The sequence below is a fragment of the Corylus avellana genome, chromosome ca3 (assembly GCF_901000735.1).
Source record: "Corylus avellana chromosome ca3, CavTom2PMs-1.0".
NCBI lineage: Eukaryota > Viridiplantae > Streptophyta > Magnoliopsida > Fagales > Betulaceae > Corylus > Corylus avellana.
This window is the reverse complement of record NC_081543.1, coordinates 34,142,095-34,152,180: the sequence shown is the minus strand read 5'-3', so window position 1 is coordinate 34,152,180 and position 10,086 is coordinate 34,142,095. Positions and strand designations below refer to the sequence as shown.

The following is a 10,086-nucleotide window of genomic DNA, read 5'->3' as shown; positions in this document are numbered from 1 at the left end:
CCCAAGAGGTAGTTCAATCGGTTAGGACTACGCCTAATGAAGCGGAGGTCACTAGTTTGAATCCCCCTACCCCTCTTGTGTATACATGTCAAAAAAAAAAGTAGAGTTATTTAAGAAATCTTGACTATCCTTATGAAATCTGCCATCTAAACCCTTCAAATTCATGAATTAGCTCACCAATGTTGACCCTAAGCAGCTCATTGTCTCCAAATTTAAAGATGTCCTGCAATTTTTTAGTACATGCCTTGACTACTTGAAAATTTTTTTGGGCCATTAAACCATCACCTTTGATGGTAAGCTATTCTGCATTAATGTCAAGCCAATTGGATTGAATTTTCAAAATTATTACTATGTAGAAAATTAACCCCTTAAACCTATCCTATATATATTAGGTTGATTAATTTATTTAGAAAATAGGTATCCAATTGGCATACAACTTAATGAAGTGATAATGAAAAGTTGAAAACCAACCATTTGATACCACTTGTTAAATAAAAAATAAAAAAATAAAAAAATCAAGACTTGATTTTTACTATAATGTCATCTCAATTGAATGACAATTGTATAATATTAGTAAGTAATGCAATTAAGTAGATTGCCATACAAATAAAATGACGTGGAAATTAAAATTAGCCTTTGAATTAGTAATGATTTTTACTGTCACATTATCCTAATTGTATGGCAATACGAGGGAGAGAGATGGTTTAACGGGAGGAATGAGACAAGCGTCTAGTCGGTACAATTGGTGAGGCGATTTTAGTTCGTCCCCCCAATATAAATCCTGTGTCCACCCCGGAGTCTTCACTCATCTCCAGTGGTGCACCTTAACTTGGTCTTGTTTAATGTTCTTCAGCACATGGAAAAAATCCATGGCGAAGGCAGAACTGAACTCTTCTGCAATGACAACCTCTTCACACAAATGGCTTCTCATGTTTTTCCTCCTTTCAACCACCTTCTCTTTCAACTCTGTCTCATCCTCAGCAACTCAACCCCCAGATTACAACCGTCACTGTGCTTTAACTGTCCCTCCATCCCCCCCAAATGAAGCTCCACTCCCAAGCTTTTTTCCTCTGCTTCCACGCTCCCATGAAGGTTACTATACCGGCGGCAACCCAGTTCTGGAACCAAACCCGCATGCATTCACGTCCACTTTCTTAAACTCCATCCTTCTTCGCACGTTGTCTGTCTATGGCACCGAAGTTCCAGGCTTGTTCAAGCTTAAAGGGCGTTTAACATTTCCAAACGCCAATAAGTACAACAGGAGGGAACATTTCTCGTATCCCCGCCAGGGATACTATTCTACTGTCATGTATTCTACGTCTAAAAGAAGTTCAGTAAGCTTTAAACTGGAGGGGTTTTGGTCAGAATCAAAGGGAGATCTTTGTATGGTTGGATCAGCCTCTGCATATAAAGAAGGTAATTTGCTTGATCTTTCTGCTGTTCTTAAACTCCATAATCTCACAAGTTCCACTAGTATTACTAGTTTGATAACTGGATCTTTTGAGAGCTTGAGTACTTCTGCCAATGATCCAACCCACTTTGAGAAAATTTCTGTATTGTTGCTTCCTCAAATGAAGTATAAATACACACCAGTTTCGGGAGATTTCAAAAACGGAAGTGGCCTTCCACGGGGTTTATCACTTAGTTCTCTTCCAGAACACCAATTATGCTCAGTAACCTCGGGGGGATTCCATCCGTTCAAATTGCGATACGACAGCGGCTGCAATTCTGCAAAGAATTGCAGTCCGTTTGATGCAGGCATGGGATATGTTCCTCGTTTCATGTCCATGTCTATGATCGAGTGTTCTGAGGAGAATGAAAAGATGCGGGTTCTCGTGGAGTTTCCTCCTGACACTAGCCACGTCAGTTATTACCGGAGTTTCAATCCTGAAACGACTCTGGTCGGGGAAGGAACATGGGATGAAACAGAGCATCAACTCTGCATCGTTGCTTGCCGAATTTCGGGCGTGAAGGAATCTTGGGATAATGCTCGTGTGGGTGATTGTTCAACAAGATTGACCTTGAGGTTTCCTGCAATCTGGTCAATCAAAGATGTTAGTGACATGGTGGGGAAAATTTCGACCAACAAAACCATGCAAGAGAAAGGTTATTTCGACAGAATCATGTTTCGAAGTTTTCGGAATGGAATGGCCGGGGTTCCTGACTTGAAGTATGAGTATACAAAAATTGACACTGCCAGGAAGTTATGCCAGAAATCTGAGAAGCCTGCTAGAATCAAAGGGGCAAGATACCCAAATGGGTCTTCTATTTCCGTCATGAGATTTGATTCCTCGGTGAAAAATTCTACAGGAACAATCGGTTGGGGTTATTCAGTTCCCATATCTGTTGGTGCTCTTTTTTATGAGTACTCAAGCTCTCAAGACTCTGAAGCGGAGGCACCAGATCTCGGCGGCAGCGGTCCAGTCAATATCAGCTACCATATAAACCTTCAATCGTACAATGGGTTTTCTCCGTTTAACGCATCTTCAACCTCATATGAGAGCTATGAGATTTTGGCTGAAGGGATATATGATGCGGAAACAGGACGCTTGTGTATGGTAGGCTGCCGAAATATTGGCTCTGACGATCAAATACCAAGAAATGATTCTTGGGATTGTGAGATTCTTGTTGAATTTCAATTCCCTTCATTAAATTCGAGGCGTGGAGGTTACATCAAGGGAAGCATTAATAGCGCACGGAAAAAATCTGATTCACTTTACTTCGAACGTTTAGAGTTGTCTGCAACTTACGAGGATGGATCTTCCATATGGAGGATGGATGTGGAGATTGTCATGGTACTTATCTCCACCACGCTGTCGTGTGTTTTTGTGGTTCTGCAGATCTTTCATGTGAAAAGGCACCCTCATGTGCTTCCCTTGATCTCCCTTGTCATGCTTTCAGTTCTCACTTTAGGCCAATTGGTGCCTCTTGTGCTGAACTTCGAAGCCCTGTTCTTCAGGAGTTCGAGCCGGTGGAACATAATGCGCGAAAGCGACGGATGGCTTGAAGCGAACGAGGTAACCTTATATCAAACAATTATTCCAAAAGTTTAAGCTGAGCTGATAAGAAAAAGTAAATTTAATCATTTAATTAATATTTTGACAGGTGATTGTTAGGGTGACTGGAATGGTAGCTTTCTTGCTGCAATTCCGTCTTATGCAAAAAACATGGTCAGCAAGATGGGGTGACGGAAATCAAAAGAGCTTGTGGGGTGCTGAGAAGAAGGTTCTCTTCGTGGCTTTACCTTTATACATAGCAGGGGCTTTAGTTCCTGTGGTGGTGAACTTGTGGAACAGCAGCGAAAATGATGTTATGATGGCCTCAGCTTCCATTACAAGTAGTTACCCACCGCGTTCTCTTTGGGGAGACTTGAAATCTTATGCTGGTTTGGTATTGGACGGTTTTCTTTTGCCTCAAATACTGCTCAACATGTTCTGGAACACAAAAAGGAGCAGTCTTTCTTGTTCATTCTACCTCGGAAACACTTTTGTCCGGTTGCTGCCGCATGCATATGATCTTTACAGGGCTCACAAGTATGCTCACTACTATGATGGCTCATACATATATGCAAATCCTGGTGCAGATTTTTACTCCTCTACTTGGGATGTTGTTATTCCTCTTGGGGGTTTGCTTTTCGCCTTGATCATTTACTTGCAGCAGAAGTTTGGTGGTCGTTGCATCTTTCCTCGGAGGCTTAGAGAGTTGGAAGGATATGAAAAGGTGCCTGTGTCAGTGTCTAGTGATGCATAATTCCCAATTCAGATGACGGGCTTGATTCAAATCATCTAATGGGAGATTAGAACTAGAGTGGCAGCAAAGTGCAGAATTACTAGGGGTTTGTTCGAAAATGCTCTTTTGGTGGCGTTTTAAGTGTTTCGTATTTGAAATTTGACTTCGGTGTTGTAACATGAAACTCCAACATATGTACTGTAGTTGTTTTTTACAGCAACTAAGCCAAATATTGTCGCATTGTGTTTCCATATGTTAAATTATAATCCTGTTTGCTGCCTCTGTCTGTTCGCAGCTAGTTCTAGTTGCATTCACTGTTAGCTGTATGTTTACTTGTTGCAGGTTTGTCCGGAAGTGTTGTATGCGTTTTGAATTTTCAATGACATTACTGATTTATCCAAAAAATAAATAAAATAAAATAAAAATCTCTGAGTCTGACCTCTACAGATCCATAATTTTTTATTTATTTATTTATTTTCTAGTGAGAGGTGGAGAAATCAGAAATGAGTGCAAAATATTGGTTCTTATGTTTACCCTTTGGCCTCTATGATGAACCCAGGACACCCTGCCTCTTTAGCTGGCTCCTTTTACATCCATTTGTGATTCAATCAGGATACTTCAACATGAAAAAACAATTAGGGTAGTTGGGATAATTTTCTCGAACAACAGAGGTGAAAAAATGGGAATCATAGGATATTTTAATCTGCTTATTTTACAGCTTTGAAGGGACTGGAAGCACCAAAATCCACTGTTTCTCAGTTTTCCCGGATTGTTGATATTCCTTTAGAAATGCTACTGACAGATTTATAAGCTACTGAGTTTGGAGAAAATTTGTATCCAATCACATTGAGGTCAATAAAAAAAAAAAAAAATCGTTTAATAAAGTTATGAAGAGTGTTTTTTTAAAAGAAAAAAGAAAAATAAAGTTATGAAGAGTGTTTTTTGAAAAGAAAAAAGAAAAAATTGTTGTTACCCGTGCACAAGAATTGATGAACAATATAAAATCGAAAAGACACAGAAATTAAGAGAAAGAGTCGAAACACAGATTTAACGTGATTTGGCAATGTGCTTACGTCTACATAAAAACGACTATATTTTATTCTTAATAATTCAGGGTTACATCATAACATATATATATATATAGGAAAAACCCTAAATCTTACTTGTACGGACGTATTAAGAAAATCTTCAAAATATCCCGTAACATACCCTAATACCGTACGGTATAGTATGAGATTAGGGTAGAGTATTAGGGTATTTGTTCAAAGTTTTTTTCTCAATGGCTTTCTTCTTAAAGAATTTAATCATACCCATTTAGACCTTATACCCAAGATAAATAACCCTTTCAAGGTCCTTAAGGGTTAGTTCAATTGACTGTGAATTATACCTCATGAAGCAGAGGTCACTAATTCGAATCCTTTCTTCATCTTCCTTTGTGTGGAGATGTTAAAAAAAATTAAAAAAATAAAAATAAAGATAACCAGACTCCAGACCGATCAGCCTTACCAATACCATATAAAGCCTGCAACCCTCTTCGTTTCCTTTCCGTCCACAGAAAAACCAACCTCTGCACTAGAAGTCTAGAACACTCGAAAAGAGAAACGATTTAACGAACCATGATGTCTCTCAAACCCTCAACTCTCCACCCTCATCTTCTGCCACTATGCAACACCCAATTCCCTCTTTCACTCCCACAAAGCCACAGTCTCCCAAACCCACTCTTAACCAACAAGCGCATGCCCATTCACCCGCGTCTCGTCTTAGCCAAATCTCCCAATTCGGATCGCTCCCCGCGGAAAACTGAGGAAGAGAAAATGACCCACGAAGGGTCAGTCACCGAGTCGCTCCCCAACGGCATGTTTCGGGTTCGCTTGGACAACCAAGACACGCTTATCGGTTACATTTCCGGTGCTATCCGAAAGAATTACATTCGTATACTCCCTGGTGATAGAGTCAGGGTCGAGGTCAGTCGCTACGACTCGTCCCGAGGCCGCATAACCTACCGACTCCGCAACACCAAAGATTAGAAGTTCTTCCTTTGTTTGTTTGTGTTTTTTTTTTTTTTTGGTATATGTTTATTTCCATATGTGGATTCCTCACTTTGTTATGTTAGCGTTTTTATCAATTCTGTCAATTATTCTCTTTCTGGTTATTGCAGGGTCTCTAATTTCTTATAATCATATATACCCATTTGATTTTTTCTAGTGTAAGCTGAAAATGGATAGTGTATTGCATATGTATTGTGCATAGTTCCTGGTTCCATGGGTGTAGATTTTAATAAGATACTTTAACTCGAAGAAAAAATGCCGACCCACTTCTCAAAATCCAATCTGATAATTTGAGCATTGAAAAAATTAGTTGGGTAACATTCTTGGTGACTTAGGACAAAGTTGTCAGAGAATAGGCTGAATGTTTTGAGATTTTTTTTTTTCTATTAGGGGATTGTTTCTTGTGTAAAATGCGTGAAGGCCAAATGTGGAATTTGGAAAATGATTAATGGTGTTGGAATTCATGAATATGTATGTGTTTTCAAGTGTAAGTCGCAATAGTTGAGTGCAGACTGAGACTGCATTGCTATTGCGTTCTTTTTGTTTTGTTGCACAATGGTTGTTTAGCTGAGTTTTGGTCATTTGCCTCCTTAGCTTACTCTGTCCCGTGCATCTCCATTTTAGTAAGATGCTTGAATTTGATGAGAGAAATGAAGAACCACCATCTTATTGGTGCATATTTGATGTTTTAAGCAATGAAACAATTAGGTTGATAAAGTTCTTGGTGATGACAGAGCATAGACTGAATATTAGCTTGTGTGTGTATAAGATATACGGATGCAACGTCGACTTTTGTCCAGCCAGCCAAAATCTAAATTTGGAAAGAAATTTAGGTGTGTTGAGATTGACATCCAAAAGCTACGGAGTAGCTGGAAAGTTTATTGAACTAGGATTGATGCCACTAAGACAAAGTTCATCAAAGTCTTAAATCACAACTATTATGAATCAAGAAGTTAAAGCAGCAGTTGAGTTTGAAAGGTTGTAACTTACTTCTCTTAATGAAAATCTATAGAAAGTTTTCCAAGTTGCTGTTGGTTCAGGAATCTGAGAATCTCCTTAAGCAATTGGACAGTGTATATATGGGTCTACACTGAAGTGGAACTATGGTACCTTGCTGTACTTGGGAGGCTTTGCGTGGTTCACATCTGATTTTCATGCTGTTGTCATCTCAGAACTGTTGAATGGATCATTGAATTTCCGACTTCCAGGGTTCTGTTTAAATTACTATGAGCTTTGCATGGTTGTATGACTGTATCTGGTTCCAATTGCTTGTAAGAAGGTAAACGTTTTTAGTGTTGCACCTGATATTAAGCTAAATAAGGTTGAGAATTTGGGTACTAAAAAGTCTTACCAGTTTGGCCAGTGTTACTTTTTGGAGGTGTTGAGTTCTGTTGATGATACTAACTTTGAAACAATTTACCTTTTGGTGCTTTCTCAAATGAATTACAACTAGACTATGATTTTGGAAGAATATGATGTTGGGTATGCTGGTGTAGTTAATGTCCTCGAGAGTGGCATAGTTTAGAGCTGGTGTACGGCTTGTGTCTGATTCTCCTAAAACCTGTTAATGTCTTTTAGAGAATGCAAGTGATTGCAAATCTACAGAGTTTCAATCCTTTTGGACCTTTGGTGAAGTTATTGGATATTTTCTGAACTCATTTTCTTGGAATACAATTCTGTGTCGAAAATGTATACTTTTCAGTAGCATGGAGCAGTTGCTAAGTTGGGTGCTGCCATTCAGATACTACTTGAGTGGAATGAATAGGGAGATGGGAAGTAGAGTAGATTACGTAGTGCTTCATGGCTCTTGATCACTATGGATTTCTTTGGGCTTATGCTTGCATTGGAGATTGTTCAATTAAATGGAGCTTTAGATTTCTACAGTCTTGTCAGTTTATTGTCAATCTATAATTTCTACACTTCATTAAAGAGGGGAGGTGAAGTGGCTTTTTGTGCACTGTGGTATTTGGATTTTTGTTGGTTTGGATCAATTATATGTTTCCCGAAATGGTTTAGCATTAACAGAAAAGAAATGATGAGCTCTAGTTCAAGGGGATTCCCCCTTTATCATCTCTTCAATAGTCACCTTACAGCAGATTGGAGAATTGTCCCTATTATCTTTATACATTCATGGTCTCAGCAACTCCCTCAACAGTTGGACAGCAACTAAAATTGATAGAAACACAACTTAGCAATGGGCGCTACTGCCAAATGCTCTAGCAGCTTTTCTTGCTAGCTTTTCCAACTCCATGTTCTTGCTGTTGGATCTAAAGGAGATCCCTTTAGACAATGGCAAAGACCACTCTTAGAGTCTTGTTTGGTATTAGGTCTATAAAGAGCTTAAAAAGTACTTTTAATACATAAAAAGATGTGTCAAGCAAAATAAAAACTCTAGTTTTCAACACAATTTCAAACAGACTTTAGTCATGGTCTTGTGGTCTTTGCTCCGAATTTCTTTTTGTTCTTTTAGTTGTTTCCCTGTTTGCTTCCTTTGTAAGGTTCCGTTTGTTGGTTTCCTGTTTGTTTAGTTTAATCTCATCAATTTTTATTTTTTTTAATAAAAAAAAAGTGACGTTTCCTTTCCGTGCTTGGGTTATTTATTTATCAACTGAAATTGAAGAGTAATATGGTAAAATATAACTTTGGTCTTCCAATTTTCAATGAAATTTAAATCAAGTCAATTTTCAAAATTTCCGTGGTGTGCGGTTGAATTAGTTGAGATGACAATTTTTTGTTGATATTGCATGCCATGTAAATTAAAACACCGGCAAAAAATACATTGGACAAAGTTTTGGACAAAGTTTTTTTCTAAACTAGGTTGGAGGAATTTCCTTTTAACCTAGTCTATAAAAGTGACATGTGTCCCTTGAACATGTGAGATGCACATGTTTTTTTAATAGTAGGAATAAAGTTGAAATAAATTTTATTAAAATACATTTTAATAAAGTTTTACCCCCTCCCCCCGCGCGCGCGAAAGTTATACTATATTTTTGATTTTGTTTCTAATGTTTAAAAATTGATAATGTACCATAATCAAGTTTCTAAAATTTTGAATGTAATCACTTCTTTTATAATTTTTCTTTTTTCTAACGAAATTTATTAAAATGACGTAAATGCCTCTATTTTTTTTTTTTTAGAAAAAAAAAAAAAAGAACATAAAAAAAGAAAAAGAGGTGGCCATACCCACCCATGGCCCTTTTGGGGTTGGCTTGGCCACCTCTAAACCCTCGAGGCCACCCCATTTGCCTGGAATGGGGGGTGCGAGCCACCCTCACGGCACATGGGGGTAGGGTTGAATGTCACTTCATTAATGGGTGGCAGAGTGGATTCGACCATGTAGCGGATGGACTTGTGGATGGGTGATCACAACCTACTTGTGGGAATCTTCCCTACCCCACGGTCACCCATCGATGGGGTGACATCCGACACCATGGGTGGAAGGGGAGATCCCCCTCTCTCTCTTTTAAAACATATTTAGTTTTATTTTTTTTATTTTTTATATATATATTTATTTATTTAAAAATATATATTAATATGGCATATGAGACATAAAATAGTCACTAATAGGTTTAATGTGGGGCCATTAAGCTTTTGAATGAAAAATAGAAGATGAAACTAACTCCAATAACTAGACAATAACATCAAAATGACATTTTCAATGGGTAACTCAATCGGCTGTGGACTATACTTAATGAAGCGGAAGTCACTAGTTCGAATCTCCCCCTTCCCTTGTGTGAACATGTCAAAAAAAAAAAAAAAAAAAGTAACACCAAAGTGGCTATTACTCATTTAGGATCCATTAATTAGGTTTGCAATTTCAAAAAATGCGATTTCAAAATAGTAATTTTAAAATGTGATTTTATAAAAATGTAATTAAGTTTTTGGCAAAATCGTGATTTGCCATTTAAAATCGAAGTTTAGCCTACCTCCTTAGGTGAGATTTAAAAATACAGATTTATTATGTTTTCAAATCGTAATTTTTTAAAATCGTAATCTTAAACAATTAATTTTCTGCAATTTGCTTTAAAATCATATTTTTTTGTCCATAAAATTCGCAATTCCATTAATAATTAATGTTCCAGAACACACCTACCAAAAATAGCACCAAGCCACCAAAAAAAGAAGAAAAAAAAAAAAAAAGACAAGGACACTAAACAAACTAATAAACCTAAGTAAACCCTCCAAGGCTCCATTGCCTCTCTTGCAGTCGACACAGACATAAGACGACATGTCGAACTTCTCCGCCGTAGTGAAACCATCGATGATGACAACGCAAAGAGCGCTTTCCTTTCAACACCCAATTCTCCAT

At 37.9% G+C, this 10,086-nt stretch overlaps 2 protein-coding genes across 2 annotated transcripts; both read left to right on the top strand.

Annotated features, from left to right (window-relative positions):
- Positions 1–773: 773 nt before the first annotated feature.
- On the top strand, positions 774–4,008 carry LOC132174780 (uncharacterized). Its single transcript, XM_059586457.1, has 2 exons — positions 774–3,017; positions 3,106–4,008. Exons 1-2 carry the CDS (start codon positions 843–845, stop codon positions 3,748–3,750), a joined length of 2,820 nt encoding a protein of 939 aa, XP_059442440.1. The 5' UTR covers positions 774–842; the 3' UTR covers positions 3,751–4,008.
- A 1,255-nt stretch (positions 4,009–5,263) lies between these two features.
- On the top strand, positions 5,264–5,881 carry LOC132176020 (translation initiation factor IF-1, chloroplastic). The gene has a single exon (XM_059588128.1). The coding sequence runs from the start codon at positions 5,346–5,348 to the stop codon at positions 5,754–5,756; it is 411 nt and encodes a 136-aa protein (XP_059444111.1). The 5' UTR covers positions 5,264–5,345; the 3' UTR covers positions 5,757–5,881.
- Positions 5,882–10,086: the final 4,205 nt, after the last annotated feature.

Coding starts and splice junctions, on each gene's coding strand:
- LOC132174780 (XM_059586457.1), top strand. CDS start 843: ATGTTCTTCAGCACATGGAAAAAATCCATGGCGAAGGCAGAACTGAAC. Junction 3,018..3,105: donor GATGGCTTGAAGCGAACGAG/GTAACCTTATAT, acceptor ATATTTTGACAG/GTGATTGTTAGGGTGACTGG.
- LOC132176020 (XM_059588128.1), top strand. CDS start 5,346: ATGATGTCTCTCAAACCCTCAACTCTCCACCCTCATCTTCTGCCACTA.